The sequence below is a fragment of the Aulostomus chinensis genome, chromosome 5 (genome assembly GCF_037954235.1).
Source record: "Aulostomus chinensis isolate RoL2024-O1b breed Wild chromosome 5, RoL_Achi_v1.0, whole genome shotgun sequence".
Lineage (NCBI taxonomy): Eukaryota > Metazoa > Chordata > Actinopteri > Syngnathiformes > Aulostomidae > Aulostomus > Aulostomus chinensis.
This window is the reverse complement of record NC_141324.1, coordinates 20,183,362-20,204,875: the sequence shown is the minus strand read 5'-3', so window position 1 is coordinate 20,204,875 and position 21,514 is coordinate 20,183,362. Positions and strand designations below refer to the sequence as shown.

Below are 21,514 nucleotides of genomic sequence, written 5' to 3'. Positions count from 1 at the left end.
GGATTTATGTGAGTATTTGGGCAAATGGATCAGATTATAATTCTATACATTCCCAATATGGATACCAAGTATCAATTAGCATTATCAGAGCAGATGTAAAATCACTCAATAGTGATGGATTTCAACAACTACAGCTTCAGTTAGGCCTTGCGAGCATGCCACTGGGTCAAAATCATGTTGTTATTAAATTTAATGTCTTATAGTGTAACAGTTGAAGTTAACATTACAATAAGACATACACTATGTTGCTTCAGCTCTTCAGACTGATGAGAGGGTCTTTTATTGGTGATTTTGACTTTATAGTAGAGGAGAAGCTAGCTAAGAATGAGTGTGGTGTAGTGCCTCTATATAACCCTCTCCCTGCATGTGAGTGATTCAAATAATATCCAGCACTCAATGTCTTTGGTGTTAGTGTAGTTAGACATATAATCACACATCATGTCATTTAATATTAATCATTAATTTGGTCCTAATCATATGTGCATTAAGCTGTCTTCCAGCTGTGACTATACCAGGTGATGTCACTCTTGAAGGCATCATGTGCCTCAGTGGCTGGGCAGAGTAATATAATGTGCAGGTCTCTTTGCTACAGTGTACTGAATAGAGATTTTTACTTGAAAGCTGTCCACAAAACATTCTGGCTTTGCTTGTTGCTAATGCTCAAGAAATTTATGAATATATAATTAGTAAAAACACTGTGTTGGCTGTTCCCTTTAAAGGTACATTTATTTAGAAAATGAAACAAGCTAGCACCTTATATTCCACAACCCAAACCATTAGGGGGCAGAATGTAACCAGATAGTTGGGGGTGTTCACTCTCACAGGCCTGAGAGAGCTGTGACTCCTCATCATCTAAGTGCTTTTAAAAGGATGGATTACAACACAAATCACCATTTGCTTGTTCATATTTTGAAATAACTGTACCTCCAGTGCCTGCTTTTGTTTTTGGTTTTTTTTGCATGTATTGCTCCATTGATGGAAATATGACTTAACACCCCATATTGCTTCATATAGACATCATTCCTTCATCACGTTTACAGCCATCAGTTGATTAATCCAACCAATTAAATTCTCATCCAATCATGAATTTGTTATTCAGACAGCATACAGAATCACGAAGTGCTCCAGTGGATGAAATCTTGGCCCAAAAATACCAGTATGTATTCCAAGTGCATCAGCTTCACAACATCAGTATATAGATATTTTTCCACAAGTTGTATGACTCTTTTAGGATATTATACAAAATGACTCGTGGAAACAGTGTTGCCTCACTCTTCCTTACACTGTACATACAGTAGAACATGTGTAATCACATTTCCCTCCATTTCTCACTCAGGCTTGAAACAGCTTTTCCCCTTTCATGCTGTCTTATTTCATCATCAATGAGTTATTTTAGTCATTTCAAAGTGGGTTTGAAATGACTCATAGCTTGAATACATGCTCACAGACAGACATGTATACTGTATGTAGAACTACCTATTATTTTTACCATTGTGTATACTTGCTTGTTTCATGCTAACGCAATCATATTTACAGTAATTAGTTTTTAGCACTAATTTCCGTCTGCAATGACACGTGGGTAATGATTTGCCTGTTTACCATCTAGATTAGCACCACTAGGTGTCAGCATTTTCATACATTGCTTGAAATGTGAGTTCCAGCTCACTTGGCTTGCCTCAGCTGAGCTCTGACAACTAAATGGACTGGATACTAATAACTGCTGCCACATTCAAACAGAAAAATGGACACTATTTCATCTACAGCAAAGTAACAATTTAAAAGGAAGGTTTTATCTGTATGCCCTGTCCTGTCATACAGTACACTGTTGACCTGTGGACTGATGACCTCACTTCCTCCCTCCTTGTCTCAGCTTCATTGCGTGTACCAGGTGTTGACAGTGATGATGAGACAAAGACCCCTTCAGCATCACCTCATCACGGCCGCTCTCGTCCTCCCTCCCTCATCGCTGATTCCTCCTCTGAGTCAGATGAGGGCGATGCCAGGGGAGAGGTGGGTTAATATAAGGAGATGTCTCAAAAGAGACTTATGGTGCAAAAAGTCTGGTGGCCATATTCACACACAGTAATTTGTAAGGTTCTGGCAAAGTACAAATGTATGCTGTCATTGATATAATTGTTTACAGATGTTTGACATCTATGTTGCAACGGCAAACTACAACCCCACCATGGCAAGCCAGGAATCCATCTCACTGAAGGAGGGACAGTATGTTGAGGTTTTGGACTCAGCTCATCCACTCAAATGGTTAGTCCGGACCAAACCCACCAAAACGACACCATCTCGCCAAGGCTGGGTGTCACCTGCCTACCTGGACAAGAAACTCAAAGTAGAGTCAGATTTAAATCCAACAGTTTATTATTTCATGAACATTAATCTTTTGTAATGCTAATAATAATAAAACTTTTCATTCTTCCAGCTCTCTGCTGATGCGGGTGATCTTCCAGAAACAAGTGTAGAGGAGGTCTCTGAGGGAGAGTACAAGAGGAAACTATTGTAAGTGAGACACATCGACACTCATCAGATACTGAAATCAACATCTTACCTAATGTGTATCTCTGTTATTTTTTTGTTTAGCCAACTGATCCAGGACCTGATCAACGGTGAATCAGAGTTTATCAAAGAGCTGGAATTCTTTACGGGTCATCACCTGAGGCACGCCGACGGCCCTGATGCCCCCTCTGAAGTCAGCAGCCATAAGGAAGTCATATTTAGGAACGTTGAGGACATAAAGGGCTTCCACAGCAAGTGAGCTCACCTCTTCAGAAACAGTCATATAAAAAGGACCACAATTTTGCATCTGTGTTACAGTTTCATTTTGTCAGTGTTGTCTGTCCCATTTTCATGACAATTTCCTTAAATAAATTTCTTCAAATTTGGCACAAATTATCACTTGACCTCAAGGATGAACTGTGACTGCATAAAACCTGTCATGGCCAGAACTCTTGGATGAAATTCAACACAAAAAAATGTAAGAACATGAAATGATTTGATGGTGATTACATTTTACATTCAAAAAATTCAACTTCAATTTGGCATCCTTAAATTCTGCAACACATTTCTTGCCATCACACCTTAAGGGTTCAGTAAAAAATGAGATTTCAGACCCTGCTGTATCTCAGTATATTAAATAAACCCCAGCAAACATGGGTTTAAATTGCACCTTGACTTGTTAGCTTACAACTGTGACCCCGAACACTTTTTTTTTTTTTTTTTTTTAATTTAGAATAAACTTGAATCTGCACTCTTCCCTCTGGTTAACTGTCTATTACCCGGGAGATTTATCATTGAATTCATTCTCTCAATAATTTTGTTGCAGAGCATTCCTGCCAAAGTTAACTGAGTGTGACACAGACGATGATGTGGCCATGGGCTTCCTGAAGAACAAGGAAGGCTTTGAGAAGTATCTCCAGTATCTCGTTGGTCAGAGTCAGGCTGAATCTGCCATCAGTGACAAAACTGTCCACTGCTTCTTCAAGGTAATGCAGCTCTTCTTTAATTGGGTTTGTCTTGCTTCACTGTGGATCATGCTCTGGTCCAAACCCTCACCATAACCGTTTCTAAGCCCGTTTTTAAAACTGTATAATCATTTGAAGTAGAAGTTGTATTTATCATGCTGCAGGAGTACACTGAAAAAGAGCAAGCCAGTGCAGACCCTGCAGATCCTCCTGTGCGCAGCATCAACTCCTACCTCCAACAGCCACTGGAGAGGATCCAGAAGTACAAGGCCTTCCTCAAGGTGAAAGCTTTGACACAAAACAAGCAGCAGTCTTTAGGTATGAATGTGAGTGTGAATGGTTGTTCGTCTCTCTATGTTGGCCCTGCGATGGACTGGCGACCTGTCCAGGGTGTACCCCGCCTCTCGCCCGTTGACGCTGGGATAGGCTCCAGCCCCCCCGCGACCCTTAATGTGTAGGAATAAGTGGAAGATGACGACGATGGAAGCAGCAGTCTTCTGAGGATCACTTCTCTACATCACAGATGCTTTAAGATGTTAATCGTTGTCTCCAATATTTTCAGGAGCTCATTCGAAACAAGGCGAGAAACGGCCAGAACTGCTCCCTCCTGGAAGAAGCTTACGCCATGGTGTCCGCTCTTCCTCAGCGCTCTGAGAACACCCACCATGTCTCCATGATTGAGAACTATCCTGCCACCCTGGAAGTACTAGGAGAACCAATTAGACAGGTAGGATGTGGGTATGGAATAAGAAATGTAAGGACTCTAGATTTGACTGGCATAATTTTTGTTTGCTTTTTTTTTTCCTTTTTGCGTCAGGGACCTTTCCAAGTGTGGGAGGGAGCACCTGGTATTAGAACATCCTCTAGAGGTCATCACCGCCACGTTTTCCTCTTTAAGAACTACTGCATCATCTGCAAATCCAAGAGAGACAGTAACACTGACTCACAAGCCTATGTATTTAAGAACATGATGAAGGTAAGACTGAACACCGTTACACAACCTCTTCTACAGTCACGTCATTTCCTGCCGTTCACAGTCTGAGGGTATTCTTCATCCTTTTGCAGTTGAATAACATTGATGTGAATGAGACAGTGGAGGGCGATGACCGTGCCTTTGAGATCTGGCATGAGCGTGAGGATTCAGTGAGGAAGTACACCTTGCAGGCCAGAACTGTTACCATCAAGAACTCGTGGCTAAGAGACCTACGAGAACTCCAGCAGCGATACAGCATGCCTGCTTGGAGTGAGTGGAATACACAGCTTTTTCTGTTCTTTGTTTTCTATCACTCAGACTGTACATTTCATCACTCCCTCTTTTAATATTTTATTTTATGGTTAATCTGCTTTTATAGGTCCCCCTGACTTTGTTGAAATTCTGGCCAACTGCACAGCAGAGCTGGGACAGACCGTTAAACTGGCCTGCAAAGCCATTGGAGTCCCCAAACCTGTGGTCACCTGGTACAAGGGTATGGCATTTACACCCTATTTTGTTAAATCAGGGTACTTTGACAACCCAGCATGCTGTGGTTTATTTGATTGAAAGCAGTAATTGTTCCCTCATGTGGACCACAACAACTAGCACCTCTCCAAGTCCCCCCAGTGAACCCTAGGGTTTAGATCTGGGTTAGGTTGCAGTGACAGCACAATCTGAACCAAATGTAGAAAATAAACTAAAATACAGAGGATCAGCTAACGGCAGGTAGAGGATGACTTGGTCGAAATCTGATGCTTGCACGATATCTGAGCTGAAAAGTTTACAATTTTTTCTGTGAGCACATTTCCTGCTCTACCTCTTTGTGCACACCCCTCAGGAAATCCATTTTTAAAAATTTGATCCACTTGATTTGTGCACTGTGAAATCAAACCAAACTAAAAAGAAGAAATATATCAAATGATTTAGATTCTACTTGTGACAGTACCCTTAAGAGTAATTCTACAACAAAACAACAAGTGACAGAAAAATATTCTTATACAAACAATGTTGAGTCTCATCAATCCATCTGGTTACTCACTGGTTGTAGATGGACGGACAGTGGAGGCTGACCCTCACCACATCATCATTGAGGACCCTGATGGTTCCTGCACACTGATCCTGGACAACATGACAGCAGAGGATTCAGGCCAGTACATGTGCTTCGCCACAAGTTCTGCAGGCAATGCCAGCACTCTGGGGAAGATCACTGTCCAGGGTAAGTGATGAAGGAAATAACATCTTGGTTTAGCAAATATTAAGAAAGCATCCCTCCATTATGATTTCTCTGGTGTATGCATTATTTATTACATGTTTCCTGCAGTGCCGCCTCGTTTCGTGAATAAAATAAGGAATGCTACCTTTGTTGCTGCTGAGGACGCTCAGTTCACCTGCGTCATTCAGAGCGCCCCCAGCCCCAAGATCAGGTATATCACGTCACACGGCCACAACTGTTGTTCAGAGATGTTATATACATGAACGTGGAATCTCCTCTTTTCTGTGTTCAAGGTGGTTCAAGGATGGCAGGCTGCTGACTGACCAGGAAAAATATCAGACCTACAGTGAACTCCGCAGCGGGGTTCTGGTCCTGGTCATTAAAAACCTAACAGAGAGAGACCTTGGACACTATGAGTGTGAGGTTGGTCTGCACAAGTCCATCACACACATCCGTCATTCTCAGTCACTTTGATTATTTTGAAACCTACACCAAGTTGATATCATTTAACAACAATAAAGCATCTTTATGAGTCTAAAAATATATTTCCTGCTCTTGCCAGTTGTCCAACCGTCTGGGCAGCACCAAATGTGGTGCTGATTTGGTTCCTCCCTCCACTGTAGTGAGCAGTGGTGAGCAAGCCATCACTATTGAAGGTAGGATCAGATTTAATGCTACAAGAATAGACTGTCTGGGCTGTTGTCATGTGTCTTTTCCCAGACTTTTAATAGGTTGTCATTAAATGATTCGGATCTAAAGACTAACTTAAAGCAATGACAAATTGCATTCATTCTGCTTCCTCCATAGTTACTGAACAGGAGACTAAAATACCCAAGAAAACCATCATCATGTAAGTGTGTCACTGTCGTGTGCATGCTCTATCATGCAGGATTAACTGCGGGAGGAAATGTTAATAGGCTGCGAGTGCAAATGTAGCTTCAAATGTCAAAGAGGTCTTTTGTCCTCACCAATGTTTATCTCAGGATTTACAATGCAGTTGTTTTGCCTTGGTGTGTGTTTGCGCTTCTCTCTCTGGCCCCGTGTATGCAGTATTTATAGCCTGAGTGCTAATGATTCTTTCCTCAAAGATGATTAAATGCTGTTTTCACTCCATTGATGCTTTAACAAGCAGCTCTATTATTGCAACTCATCACGCAGTATTTATATTGCAACTCATGATGTAGTATTTATATTTCAATCTAAGACTGTGGTGAATAAATCATTTAAAAATATACACAGTGGATCGTGCCTTTTGTGTTATGTAACTAGTAAATTACTGGACAAAGATCATTTTCAGTATTTTGGGAGTAATGTGTATACGTTTAGGATCAGGGGATGAGACGCCCTGCTTCTATCACCAGTGTGAAAACTGCATACAGACGAGTCATTTGCTCTACTTAGGTTCCATGTTTCTCTTTTCTCCAGTGAGGAGACGATAACAACTGTGGTGAAGAACCCGCGTATGAGAAGACACAGATCTCCTGGTATTCTTGTCCACCGCTCCGAGACTTCCACCCCAGAACTCCCTGCAGCCAGGCTGAGAAGGATGCCCACTCCAAGGAAGACCACCATCCCCACCCTCTATGTTACAGAGGCTCAGGGTGCTGAGGCCACAGTTGTGGAGAGCAAACCCAGATGGGTGGAGGTAGAGGAGGTCATTGAGTATAAGGTCAATAAATCTCCCAGGCTGTCTAGGAGGAGAGGCGTGTCCCCAGCCGGTTCTGATCGTGCAGCCACTCCCTCCAGACCCAAAAGATCTCCACCAGAAAACCCAAATGCTAACAATTCTAACAACAAGCTGGTGGAGCAGGCCCAGCTGCAGGGCAATGTCAGCAGCCAGCCGCTCTCCTGGGAAGACGACGAGGGTGGGGCTCCCTCGGGTTCTGCAGAGCCACTTGAGCTCTCGTCTGTCTACAACACAGCTGAACAGGACGGCGAGGACCTGGATAATCAACAGACTGTCATCTTTGAACCAGATGATGAAGATAATGATTGTGACCTTTGTGGAAAGCTGGAGCCAACAATGCTGACACACGGAGGCCGTGTTCTGACCCTGGAGGACTTGGAGGACTATATTCCAGAAGAAGGAGAGACTTACGGCACCGACAACCCTCCTGCTGAGAAGCCCTGTGAGATTTCTGTGCTCCAGAGGGAGATAGGTGGGTCCGCAGTGGGACAGCCAGTTCTCCTCAATGTTGGGCGGCCTGTTGTGGTCCCGAGGCAAAGGAGTGGCTTCTTCAGTCGCTTCCGAGAGCATCTCTCCGGTAGCCTTTTCTCATCTACCGCCCCTCAATCCAGCAGCACTCATTCTAGGATGGAGAGGCAAGTCCCCATTCAAGTGAGCCATGCAAAGCTGGAGGTGAAGCCCTCGTACTGCTCGGAGGTGCAGAGAGTTGAAGGTGGGCAGCAGAGTTTTAAAACTAAAATATCAACTCAGACCTACGGCTACACATCAGTAGGAAACCCTGTTACTCTTCAAATAACTGACGATCACTGTCAGGAGCAGTAGGTTTGAAATAAGTAGCAACATTTTCATGTGATGCCACAAACCCTCCTAGTCTTAAACGGGACACTTCTGTTAACAGGATAAATAAGATATGACCTAACCTGAAGTACATTTACTGCATTTGACAAACCATTCCATTTTGGAGCATCAGAAAATAGGCTCTTCAAGTCTTTTTCTTTTCAAATGGGTCGAGTCAGATGGTCTCAGTAGTTGGTGGGTGTTTGATTTTTCAGGATTGAAGAAAATATCACTGTAAACATTCATATATCAGTCATCCAATCGCTTCCAATGATGGCAGCCTTGGACTGAATCGAACTGTAGCTAACAACAAAAACGTGACAGACAAAGCAGCTGACTGAAGTTTGATGATGTTAACTAGAAATTACTTTAAATGATCAATGACTTGTAAGTTCTTCATGCAATTGTAAAAACGACATCCTAGCACATCTCTAATCTGTAGGCTTGAAGTTTCAGAAGGGAAAGCTGAGGACATGAGGAGCTAAACTCAACTAAACCCAGAGGCAGGTTTCTTTTGCCGCCATGAAACCATTCGAGTTATCACTGATGGACCGCCTAAATGTTGCGAAACGTTACAAAAATCATGAACCCATTAATATTATATGTGATTTTTGGGGTTTTACTTTTTTAACTTTGAAGAAAAATTACCTTTTGCAGTGCCTTGGATTCCTTGAATTCAGGAATATCAATGAGGCCTTGTCTTGTGTTACAGTGTTGCTGTAATTGTAGCCATGCAAATACCCTTATCGTTTCAAATACTACAATTTAACATCTCAACTATGTGATATTACGGCGAGAGTGAATACAGACCACTAACAGCCAGGCGGCGTTCTCACTGGTTTTGCGAGAAACCTGACCAAAGGTAGAACCGAGGAACATCACGGAGCAGATGAATATACTATTTATTCAGTGAAATGCTCCGTTATGAACACTGAAAGGAATAAAGTTACCCAATTTGGAATTGATAAGAGAAATCGATACATTTCAAATCATACCCAACCCTGTATATGGACTGAGAATAATCTAAGATGCTGTCAAAAGATATTCAGTTAACAAAGAAATTCATTTTTGTAAATGATTTCCATCTTTTACAAACATAACTTCTCTGCAACCAAATACTTTGTTAGATTGAGTGACACATCAGATGTCAACTGAGTGTTTTTTGACTTATTAGTGTGAAACAGATGTTTCCTTTGATTGTGAATTCAGTGTTTTACTCAGTTTACGTTTATGTGAAGTGAACTCACCTGATATCTCCTGGGATGTGTACGTGGCAGATATTTAGATGAGTCATGTGATGCATGTATTTGCTTTTCCAAAGCAGTTGTGGGTGAAAACCAGATTAGTCGTATTTAATAACAGAGGAAATGCCAAGATTAGTAACCGCCTCCTTACTGATGTGTGGAATTAGGGTTATTTAAAGATCTTTTAGCCAGTTCTATTTATTTCAGTATTACAGCAATAACAGATTACTAGTAATTGCTTGTACATGTGTAGTTTTTGACAAAACATGTTTGTGTTCACTCTGAATTAAATACAGGTACTAAAAATACTCAGTTGTTCTTCTTAACAGATGTGACATTTATTAATAGGATCAACGGATGGACACTGTAGTGAAATACAGAGACTTTTTTTCAACAAGGATATTATTACAAGAGATTATTGACTGTTAGAGGCAAACTGGCTGGGTGCATGCATCAAAATGAGAATTATTTAACATTTCCACTTAAAACATACTAAAAACACATTATATACAACGGAATGGGTGTATTTGCCCAAATATAACTGACTGGGAATTCCTAATAACCTATTTTCTCCTTAGAAAAAAAAAAATCGCAGTTGTTATTGATTGGAAATACAATAAAAATCATGAGTTTTGTCAATTTTCAAGTAAAAAGGAGATTTATTAGATGCTTGACTCAGTGACATTTGAAAAAAAAAAAATTTTTTTTTTCTTAAAGTGTAAAAAATCTCCAAAGTGTGCACTGAATGGAAGTCGCCATACAAGTGAGACCGCAAAGTTACATAATATAAAAGTTTTACAAACTTACAACTGAAAAACGAACAGATAAATAAAGTTATTTCCTGGAGGACATTCCATTTTCCGGTTTAACTGACGTTCTCCTCGTGTCACAGGGTTTAATCCTAATATATCACACATCACTTAGCGACTCACAACTGGAATCATTTTGATGTTCTGAAGTAGACCGGCATGTTCCCCTGCCACCTTCACATAGATGAGCTTCAATGCTGAACCGGGGCCTGATTGCAGTTATCAAACTTGACCTGTGTCTGTCATCGGCACCTTCAGGACTGTCAGATAATTATTCCACCATGGACACAGTGAGACAAGCTAACCCTGCTAACGCTAACCTTTGACAGTTTATCTACATGTTGGAATGATCTCTCCTTAAATTTGAGCTGGTGAGAGGACCGAGCTGCAGACTGCACCACTCACACAGGTAAGACGTGTATTCACTCGTACACATTTAAATTTAAATGTCCCCGCCAGTAAAAAAAAAAAAAAAAAAAAAAAAGGTAATAACCACATCTAAATGCCATGTAAACCAACGTATTTGGTATCCCATGTCTGAGCTTCACAGACCTCCATCTGAGGGAATGTTCACGACTGGAATGGAGGTCTGTGGCTTTGTGAGGAGTGACTAGGTGGAACTGAGGAGGTGTCCTACGATGATGTGCTGATCTTCTTGACTTTGTTGATTTCCTAATGGAAGGAAACAGATTTAACTAAGGTCAGGAAAATAGAGACACAACTCTGGATGCAGGATAACAGCAGAATGAATTAGCCTTCATTTCCCAGGAGTCTCTGCTGCTTTAAGACATCAGGGAACTCTGTGACATGCTACAATGAAACGGGAGCATGTTAGCTATCTGAACAATGAGTATCTCTCTAAATGGGTTAGCATTAGCCACCATTAACAGACAGACCAAATAAGACCCGCTAACCTTCATTAGCGCCGTCAAGGAGGTGATGTTTTTGGTTGCGTTCTCAGGGGGACTACACAAAAACGATGACGCTGGAATCCTCCAAACTTGGTGGGGGTTGTAGAAGGGACCGACAGAGAATCCATAAACACCTGTAGCATATCCGTTTGCCTGTTTGGCAGAGCTACACACTCTCTAAATACCCTCTAGTTGCCCTTGTTATGCCTTTGAAATACTGGTAGGGGTGAATAATGTGGGAAAATGTCTTATTAGGATTCCGTTCACACATTGCAATTGCAACATGATTGAAAATATTAGAGGGAATTATCATTTTTAAATCTGCATTTGCTGGTTTTTTAACTGACTTAATTTATTAACCTATTGATTGTGTCGACTAGTTCCTTCTCCATATGAAAGGGGCTCACGTCTGACTTGAAGAGATCTGGTTCCATGTGATTTGTGCTGTTCACATTGTCATTAAAAAAAGGTGGGGATTTTGCAGGGAATGGCACCTTGGTTTGTAATTTCACTAAATTATTTGGACAATCGGGGTGGATTTTAGTGATTTTAATTTGGAATTATTTTAAGTCGGATTGTGTTTCTTTAATTTCAAAAGTGAACCCTTTAACCAACTGTGTGTTAGTGCACAGCTCAAGTGTTTCATGTGGGCCTGTCGTTGACTCACCTCGATCAGAGCATCGTTCAGCTGCCCATACGCTTCGTCCAGAATGTCGTTGATAACAATGACGTCAAATACACCAGATTCTTTACCTACACACAGATGTAAACGTGCTCAAGTCTTGAATTCATGAGGTTTTTCAACTGTAATCTTTGCAAATACACAGGCAGTACTTACTGAACTCCATGTCCAGCTTGGCTGCATGTAAACGCCGCTGGAGACTCTCCTCTGACTCTGTGTTTCGGTTTCGTAAACGTGTTTCCTGAGACGAAACAAACGACAGAACATTTCTGCAAAGAAGCATTTGTGGAAAAATATGTGCGATTAAGAGGGACGTCTGCTCTCACCAGGACTGCCAAAGACGGAGGCTGGATGGAGATGTAAATAGGATTAAGGTCGGTCCTCTTGATGTTCTTCACCCCCTGCATGTCGATGTCTAGTATACAGATGAGGTTCTTCGCCTGGACGGCCTGAACAGCGGCTTTGCTCGTCCCGTACATGTTCCCTGAAAATTCTGCATTCTCAATGAAATCGCCACTGTCGATTCCCGCCTGCATCACCTCCCGTGTGACGTAGTGGTAATCTGAGAGAAGAGCGCACGAAATCCCTCAGTGCTGCTGACCTGCAGCCGAAAAGAACTGTTGTTTGAGTTTAGACGTGCGGTACCTTTGCCATTCTCTTCTCCCGGTCGAGGGTTCCTTGTTGTATCTGAGGGAAATGAACGCAGTTAGCCGATAGTCTGGATTAGATTTGAAAGTAGAGTTGATTTAATCTAATAATCCATTACTTGACTGGTATGAAAGGAATCCCCCAACCCCCCAAATAAATTCAAAGATGAATTCTCCTGATTTAGAGGGCCGATATTCGGCTCTTTTTCCCACTTTTGTTATTTAAAAAATAACCGCCTGACACCTGAGTTTGTGTGAAAAAAGAATTAGGTCTGCAGAAAACAGCTGTTAGATGTACTGTACCTTTCTTTTTTGATTATTTTTTAAACTTTTTATCGTGAGATTTTACGTCAAATACAACGCAGCTTCAGCAATTTTTCCTTTAAACATGTTTTTTATGTTCTTTTCTTTTCTGTAAAATATTGAGCTGCAATTTTTATAAGAAAGGTGCGAAACAAATGAAACTCATTCATGTTATTATGATTTATGATAACTATATATACACACAATTATTTGTAAGAAAATCTTCCAAAAATATCTGAATCATATATCCGGCTTCAGCTGCCCTGAACTCTAAATACCAGCTGAGGAATATCTGATATCAGTGCGGCGTCATCACTGAGTGATTTATCAGCTAAATATAAACCACGTTATTATATTTCACATAGGTAATATTTCCTCCATCCGGTTTAAACGAGTTAGCAGGAGCCTCTCAGTGGAACACAGCTCAACAACACAATTTAGTAAAAGTACATGACAAACAACTGCCTAGCCCAGTAAGAAGCTGTGGTTGTCTGGAGGCGCGACACTGAGACGACTCTTCCATCTGTGCCTGTTGATTCTACATCCTTGGTCAGATGCTGGTCTACTTACGGGACACGCTGAAGCCAAAGACGCTGTCGTATTCTTTGATGAGCTTCTTCAGCAGAGTGCTCTTCCCGGCCCCTGACGGGCCGCTAAGCACCACAGGCCTGGGACCAGCCATCGCTGCAAGAACCGGAGAACTGAGTCAGTGTGTGGAAAAGCAAGAAGGGTGTGTCTCAGAACTACTGGAGTTTTACAGTGTGAGTCATCGCAGGAGTCTTTACTCAAACGTACCGCTCGAATTAAAAAAAAAAAAAAAGACCTTGTGTTCCGAACGGCACACTTAGATGACAAGTTCAGACAAGCCTCAATGAGCGGATGGTAAATCAGCAGGTAGAGCTAATGATGAGGCAATCAAGTGCTTCGCAAGCAGTGAGGTTACCATGGTGACTTGCTAACTGGGGACCTTTGCTCTGATAGCAGGGAAGGACGCATCATGAAAAGGCACAGAGGCACAAATGGACAACTCATAGCCAAGTAAACAACAACTGAACACACCCTGAACCCAGATCAGTCTAACTTGCCACAAGTATTCCAAATATCTTAGCGTCTTTGTCCTGTGACACGCTCTACTGAACCAGAGAGGGAGTTCTTGGTAAACAAGTTTTGCCTCTTTACCTCCGTGCTTTTCTTCAGCGCGCACACACACAACTCAGGCCAACAAAGGCTGGACTGGTCAGGTGGAGCATGTAAGTGCAGAAACCAGGAGAGACTGACAGGAAGTGCTTGCTCATGTTTACTCACCACTAGATGCTGCTGTGCCACTGTAAACGAATTCCAGGGAAGAGTTTAATTTCTAATCCAAACAATCCCAGTGGTATTTTTTCAGACATGTAGCAGATGAGCCACTGTTTTTATACAGTTATAAAATGGTAGACCTGTTACTTACATCAACGTCAGGCATCAGATGTGTTGGCAGTTAAGTCTAAAAATGTGGTAATCCACATGATGCTCAACCAACAATGCATCAGCCCCATGAGCCAATCTTATCCATCTTTTAAAACCAGGAACTGTGCAGGACTTCGCCAAGACTGTGTGATCTGTTCACACTGTCGTGAGTCAACCTGCCGCCACGAAAACCAGGTGCAGGTGCAAATGACAAGTCTTTCTCCACAGCCTCTTGAACGGCTCTCCTGAACAGCAACACGGCTAAATAAAGAAGCAGGAGTTCCTTTTCTGATGTAAGGCACTTGAACAGAATCCTGCAGTTGTAACCACCTTCCACGGCAGCATTTGAGGACGTTATCACTTCCTGTTAGCACCGCTAACCCACTTGGCTACATCCTCATTCATCTGGACTTTGAAATTCAACAGGGTTTTATTTAACATTACAGACAGGAAGTCAACACCTGATGGCTACGAGCGACCGCCGCTCCTCCTGACATCCATCACCTATCTCTTGTAGCGTTCAAGTTGTTTGGCGAGAGCTGAAGAGGACGCATCATTCATACTGACGGGAACAAAGTGAACGAAGAAAACCTGAGCGTTTCTGCGACGCTAATTAACATAAATCCCTCATGAGCAAAAAAAAGAGCCTCATCAGTGTTAAGTATAACTGATTAAATCCATTGTGATTTTAAGAATTGTGAAAATAATGTTAATTATGTTTGGGGAGTATAAGTTTGAAGTAATTCTCCGGTGACTGTTTTGATGTGCCATCAAAAGGCGTCACATTATTTGAGAAATCCCGGGAGAGAACAGAAAAGAACCTGGGGATGAAGGCTGACATCAACCCACAACCAGCTCACAGGAAATGTGAGGTCACCTCCACCAGGAAACGCTAATTGGAAACTGCACTGTTTTCAATTATAATCACATGCACCATGTTGCTGATTTATCCCGAGGCCCATCATGTGACGGCTACACAGAAACAGTGGAAGTCTGACGTGTGTACCACCGTAAACAGAAGTCTAGCAATGAGGCGCTATAACATTTTTGGTCACGGCAGTCACCTTTTTCACCCTTTTTAATGAACAAATGATTATGAGTAATGCTAACATTACTAAACAGAATGGTTGGTTGTTGCAGGGAGTAGAACTACAATGTTGAGCGTAAGCAAAGGGGAGGTTGGTTCAGGTAGAGTTGAGACAAAGGTGCGCGGGTGGCCATGTGGGTACACGGTCAACCGGTCTGAACCATCATCATTGCCTGAGTGTCACATTTTAACTCATTACTGGCCACACCAGCGTGTCCTCAGATTAGTTTTGAGTTAGCGAGGCAAAAATATAGTCCTGTTAGCACAGAAGAGTTTGGAGCACAATGCTGTAATGACACCTAACAGGATGTAGCTGAGATTACAAAGGCGAACAAATTCAAAGATGGACATCGACACAATCATGAGAACATCATGTCAGAACACAGTAACGACGCCACTCGCGGAGCAAAATACTTTCACTCTATATTCTGTCTTTCTTTTTCTGTAGCACACAGAAAACTGATGTGTTTTTTATGGAGTGTGTGTCTGGAAATGGCGGCTGTGTAACAGATCCAACCATCTCAGGTGGGAATGCTGAACTTTGACTCAGCAGAGGGAGCAATAAAAGGATGCACCAGGAAATACGGAGGTTACATCTAGAGGACCTGCTCTGTTGCTGACTGGAACGCCGGTGGATTTTGTTATTATTATTATTTGATCAAATTCATATTGGGCAACTTTTATCCTCTATGAATACAACAGATGTATTTGGCATAACATATCAAACGGTTGAGGATCGTTGGGAGTAAAAATACTTCACTCTGTACTTTGTTTGATCACATGACAGTGGAGGGGCACTCTGTATAAAATTAGAATCGTTTTGTAAATGAAACCAATTTCCACTTCACGTCTCTTTGTAGTTTTTTTTAGTTTAAAAGTTTTCGTAATGTTAAAACATGAAGTACGAATATGAGGTTTTAAAAAGAATGTTTTCCTAATTGTTACTCTCATGTATTTTAATATCAAACGACATTTACAAACTGTATTTAACAATAAAATTATTCTTTTTACGACTTTGGCAAAACTCTGATGAGAACATCGAACTTCATAATTAAGTCGCATCACCACCACAAAGCGATACAACTTCAGACACCAATGAGACAACAGCCATGACACCGGGGAATAAAAGAAAAAAAAAAACCCGCTAACATCAGATTAACGTAATCCTGCTCCGTGAGCACGAGGACCATTTTCCGCGCAGCATCTGACTCCCATCTTCCTGGAGGAAATGATGGCAGTCACGTCTACGGTCGCACGGCGGATAACTCGGACTCAGTACACGCAGGCTCTTCCTTCCTACCTGAAAACAGCCTGGCAAAATATCTCACGTACATCGGAGGTTATTTCAATCCAGAGTTCTAGGGCCGTCTCCGGAGGATTTTCTACCTCCTATGCCCTGGTTCTTTTCCGCGAGAGCCATTAAGACGGCTGCTCCCTACGTCATCACTGCGGACCGAAGCGTCATCACGTTGAGTTCACGAACGCGGGACAAATACAGAAGTTTTATTATTAGCCTATTAGCCTAACATCGAGTACAATATCGACGCAAGCATTTTTTTTAGACTTATGTGTTAAAGTTTATAAGAAGCAAACATTATCGAGAATATTTTAACCCGCAAAGTAACGTCACTAGGCAGCATAGCCCTGCTGGAAGGATGGTAACTCTTGGTCTCACGCAGCGACTATTCCTCTCTATCAATGTTCGGAAATAACATCAACTAGCCGACCGAATTGGAACTGCGGTCACAGCCAACGTTAACGACACTACTGGGAAACACGTTGCTACCACAGAACTGAGGAAGACCTCTTACCCGGGAAACCTGTATGAACGATAGAGGCCGTGGACTAACTGGCTAATGTTAGCTGACTGCTAGCTCCTATCTTGATAAGTCCTTCACAACAAGTGAGATGTTTGGTTCTTCGAGGTCGGGAGGGGTCCGAGGGGGCCAGGACCACTTCAACTGGGACGATGTAAAAGTCGATAAGCACAGAGAGAATTATCTGGGTAAGTCCGTCAACACCGCCAGCCAGGTGTTCATGCATTGGCTATAAAGCTAATACTCATATGCTAACTTGCAGGCAACGTTGATAGTCTTTTTTTTTTTTTTTTAATCATCATAAACCATCGTTGTACACCACAACTTGGGTGCTTCACCTGCCCCATGTCCGCACCTTTTGTCGTCGCGTCCCTCATTTCTCGGTGTCCGGTGTGTTATAGATCGCTTCCTCGGGCCTGCTAACGTCCCATGTAGCTTTCATTGCTCCCCTTCAGGGCTGACCCACGTAGCCACTCCGCCGACTGAACCCCACACCTCTGTCAGCATGCCAAGCTACGTAGAGGGCCACCACAGCTCTGCTTTAAAAGCTACAAGTGCTTCTTTTCAAAATGCAGTCATCTGAAAAAGTTAGTAGATGTAATCATGTGACTTTAATCCAATGGTAGTTTCTTGTTATTTATTTGAGATGGTAAGGTCAGTTTAATGAGCAGTTCCACTCATCCTCTGTTTGAAACATCAATATTGCTGCCGAATTTATTCTAAATACATGCACTGGAAGAATTTTTAATTGAAATATACATTTTGCACTGTTGTTTCATTGTAAATAGTGTTGCAATAAATTTGGTCATCAAAATTTTAGCTCGTGTTTTTGTCTTAAATATGACTTAGATATTTTACTGAAAGGAAACGTCTGGGCTGCAAAGTAAGCCCTTAGAGAGCCTGCATCATTTCCCCAAAAGGTTTACATGCAAATAATCCAACAGGGATCAATCTAGTATTTATTCCAGATTTTCTTTTTGTCCTTAAATTGATGTGTTCAAGTAGGTCTTATAAAGTTACATTTTTCCTGTTCAAACTGGCAGGGAACTGTTTTGTTCATAGTTTTGATACTTCATGCAATATATCCATATTTAACCAGGAGTTATAGAGCCAGTGTCTTTTTGTAGTTGTTTTATTCATGAAGATGATTTGAATTTGTCTTTGAACATAGTCAAAGTCCTGTTAAAAATCTGCCCGTCGTCACTGTCTGCACAGCATTTCCAGAGACGTCTCAGAAATTTTGCCACATGATGACTACAGCTTCTTTTTTCATGTTTGGTATCGTATTGCCTTCCGCCGTTGTCTTGTGTCTCTCAGCCTCTGTCTCTCTGTGTGTTGTCTGCAGGCAATTCTTTGATGGCACCAGTAGGACGTTGGCAGAAAGGTAAAGATCTGACCTGGTACTCTAAAGACAAAAAAGGCAATGCCCCCTTGACTAAAGAGGAGGAACTGGCTGCTGTCAAGGCAGCGGAGCATGAGGCGTTAATGGCTGCTCTGTAAGTACATTGGCTAACAAAATAAGGAAATAACAAATTCAAGTATGGTCTCAGTTATGATGTAACACACTCATACTCCATCTAGAGGGCACAAAAATATAAAGAGACAACCGACTGGCCTGACCAAAGAGGTATTTCACTTTGCACAACTTCCTTTCCACTCAAAAATGTAACAATTTGGCAGCATGAAAGATATTCATTGGTTTTATTTTCTCCGATCTTCATACCAGGACCTTGCCGATGTTTGTAGGAGGGAAGAAGTTGATGGTGATGAGAGAGACGTGGACCGAATCTCAGGCTTGGGAAGCTCCAGGTGATTTCTTGATTTTTTTTTTTTTCTCTGAGTACCATATTTTATTTCCATTCTTTTAAAAGTGAAGTTCCTCTTGGCATTTAAAAGGAACATTACCAAGTGGCTAATTGCTCATAGCTGCTTATCTGCCAGCAGTCTGATGGTGAAGGGCTCCTTTTTTTAAGTGTGTGTTTCTATTTACAGTGCAGGGTCACGGAAAATGCTGCTCTCCCAGAAGGAAAAGGAGGCTGCTAAAATGGGCCTGCCAGTTTTTACAGTAAGAACCCCACCACACACACACACACACACACACATCCTTGTACTTATATCTTTTTGAGGACTTTCATTGACGTAATACATTTCCTAGCCCCTCGCCCTCACCCTAACCATCTCAACTGACTGCCTGACCCTAACCTTGACCCTAACCTAACCAGAACCTGATTCTAACCTCGACCCTAAAACCAAGTCTTGACCTTCAAATGGCCCTTCGAAGATGTGAGGACCGGCTAAAATGTCCTCACTCTGTTGGTTAAATACGTATTCTAGTCCTTAATTTGTAGCAAGTACAAGAACACACACACACACTTATCAATGTTTAATGTTTAATAATCAAAGTACAAAGCATTGGAAGTGAAAACAGACAAACGGTTATTAATTTTGGTTCATAATAAATCAGGTGTCCCATTTGGGCGTGTGAGTGCAGCGTTTAAAGAGCTAAGTTATACAAAACATGCTGGAAAGTTTGCAAATGCTGTCTTCTTATCCCTCAAGCACCATAAGAGTGGGAATCAGCCGGAAACTACGACAGCAAAGCCACCAGATGAAGTGGAAAAAGAGCAGACGGGACAACCGTGAGATTGTTTTATACTGATACGTGAAAACAACGTTTCCGATGTGACAATATGGTGTTTTGGGTGGATAAAAATAATGTACGATAACTCCTTCAGGGAGGAGAGCAAGAAGAAAAAGAAAGAAAAGAAGAGCAAGAAAGAGAAAAAGAAGAAGGAAAAGAAGAAGAAGAGGAAACGAAGAGACTCCTCTGAGTCAGATGACAACAGAAAGAGGTCTGATCATCCCTCCATTTACCGTTTTGGTGATCAACTGACACCAAATTTCAACTAAGGTTGTGTTATTTACAGGTGTCATACGCTGAATCCTTATTGCTCTTGCCTGGTGTTACTGCACATCAGTTCCCGTATGAGTTCGGCTTTGATTTGAATAGCTTTGGTTTGTCAGCACTAGAGGGCACTGAGGCGCCGTCCTACGGAGGAAGCAAGCTGTGGGAGCATGTACCTCAACATCTGAAATGCATCCTGTAAATCAAGATGTATGAGTGTTCTCAAGGTACCAAGGCAGACCAAGAGACAGGCTCTGATTTAGCCACCACAAGAACAGCTGTTGGTGCTTCACCTCTTGTTTTAGACAAAGATCTCGTGCACTTTGGGCTGCCTTGGAGTTTATTGCAGTCAAGTAATTTCTGACAGAGGAATTTAGAATGCACTAAAATAAATGCAGCATAATATTTTTTTCTAAAGTTGTCATGTTCCCCTACAGCATGCTGTTTGATCTGGCTGTTGTTAGACGTGAGCTGAGGCTCAAGCCACTGTCTGTCCAGCCTCGGCTCACTCATTGATGGTTTTGTTTTACTGTTCAGGCACAGAAAGGATCACCATCGTCATAATCCATCATACCACAGTCAGACTGGAGCCAGACCCCATGACAGCCATTCAAGGGGGAGAGCCAAGTCAGAGTCCTCCTCCTACCCCCATCATCGACCGCAGCGGCATGACACAGACTCCTCTGATGGGGGGTCTCCTGTCCCCCGTAACCCTGCCAGCAACAAGACGGCCCCCGGTGGTCCCACACAAAGCCGCAGGCGGCGCCACGACACAGACTCTGACAACTAATGTCCTCCCCACCCCCATATTCAAAGACATATTATGGGATGTAGACTTGACTGGCCCTGAAGACCACCTCATTTACCCTGAACTGCTAGATGAACCTCGGGTGGGTGCAGGTTAGTGTGTCCAACAGGCCCTGATTTCTGTAACCAACGTCATTTTTTTTTGGATTATTTTCTCAACAATTTAATTTTAATACATTCAATGTGATTAAACCTCCAACTGCTTTTGTCCAAGGTTGTCGTTTTTAATCCATCTGATAAAATATTTTGTGGTCAGGGAATCTGTCAGAATGTCTTTCTACTTACACGAGACTCAAGCAGAAGAACTGAGAAGCCTAATAAAAGACATAAATATGTGATATGACACATTTGTCAGCTGCACTCAGGACTTAAAAAGTTTTCGATAAAGGACGCATTGGTGCTTCTATTGTTGGCGTGGGTGAGAATCCCTCAGGATGCTCCTTGGCGCCTTTTTTTTCCATCCACATCTCCTGGACTGCTCAGTAACTCAGCTCCTTTTCTTTTTCCTCAATCACGCCAGCGCTCCTTAATCCCTCACCGTCCTAGGTTGAGCTCCCTGACTGGTGCGACACCAATGGAATGCTCTCCACTGGTCATAATGGAGTGTAGTGTTTGCATTTGCCTTGAATTGGTCTGAATGGGGGTATTCTGCTGGCTGGCACCTGGGGGG

General features: G+C 42.2%; 3 protein-coding genes across 5 annotated transcripts in view; 2 read left to right on the top strand and 1 right to left on the bottom strand.

Annotated features, from left to right (window-relative positions):
• The window catches only part of obscnb (obscurin, cytoskeletal calmodulin and titin-interacting RhoGEF b), a 60,175-nt gene extending 50,357 nt beyond the window's left edge, over positions 1–9,818 (top strand). For 2 of the 3 annotated variants that reach the window (XM_086203775.1, XM_086203774.1), the window contains exons 65-81: positions 1,100–1,156; positions 1,871–2,010; positions 2,144–2,344; positions 2,435–2,511; positions 2,593–2,763; positions 3,335–3,494; positions 3,638–3,754; positions 4,036–4,200; positions 4,291–4,449; positions 4,539–4,716; positions 4,826–4,939; positions 5,495–5,662; positions 5,768–5,870; positions 5,953–6,082; positions 6,222–6,315; positions 6,467–6,509; positions 7,085–9,818. In XM_086203775.1, the coding sequence (XP_086059901.1) occupies positions 1,100–1,156; positions 1,871–2,010; positions 2,144–2,344; positions 2,435–2,511; positions 2,593–2,763; positions 3,335–3,494; positions 3,638–3,754; positions 4,036–4,200; positions 4,291–4,449; positions 4,539–4,716; positions 4,826–4,939; positions 5,495–5,662; positions 5,768–5,870; positions 5,953–6,082; positions 6,222–6,315; positions 6,467–6,509; positions 7,085–8,168 (3,161 nt within the window). In that variant the 3' untranslated portion in view covers positions 8,169–9,818. The remainder of the gene's footprint in view (positions 1–1,099; positions 1,157–1,870; positions 2,011–2,143; positions 2,345–2,434; positions 2,512–2,592; positions 2,764–3,334; positions 3,495–3,637; positions 3,755–4,035; positions 4,201–4,290; positions 4,450–4,538; positions 4,717–4,825; positions 4,940–5,494; positions 5,663–5,767; positions 5,871–5,952; positions 6,083–6,221; positions 6,316–6,466; positions 6,510–7,084) is intronic. The other variant, XM_086203776.1, reaches the window with a different exon arrangement.
• A 443-nt stretch (positions 9,819–10,261) lies between these two features.
• guk1a (guanylate kinase 1a) lies at positions 10,262–16,773 on the bottom strand. The gene is made up of 7 exons (XM_086203781.1): positions 16,616–16,773; positions 13,350–13,463; positions 12,475–12,516; positions 12,156–12,391; positions 11,986–12,070; positions 11,815–11,900; positions 10,262–10,908 (listed from the first exon to the last, which is right to left on the bottom strand). The coding sequence occupies exons 1-7, from the start codon at positions 16,647–16,649 to the stop codon at positions 10,870–10,872; spliced, it is 636 nt and encodes a 211-aa protein (XP_086059907.1). The 5' UTR covers positions 16,650–16,773; the 3' UTR covers positions 10,262–10,869.
• Positions 16,514–21,051, top strand: c5h1orf35 (chromosome 5 C1orf35 homolog). The gene is made up of 8 exons (XM_086203780.1): positions 16,514–17,320; positions 18,478–18,628; positions 18,714–18,759; positions 18,859–18,941; positions 19,125–19,197; positions 19,692–19,771; positions 19,868–19,984; positions 20,575–21,051. Exons 1-8 carry the CDS (start codon positions 17,224–17,226, stop codon positions 20,825–20,827), a joined length of 900 nt encoding a protein of 299 aa, XP_086059906.1. The 5' UTR covers positions 16,514–17,223; the 3' UTR covers positions 20,828–21,051.
• The last annotated feature ends 463 nt before the right edge of the window (positions 21,052–21,514 follow it).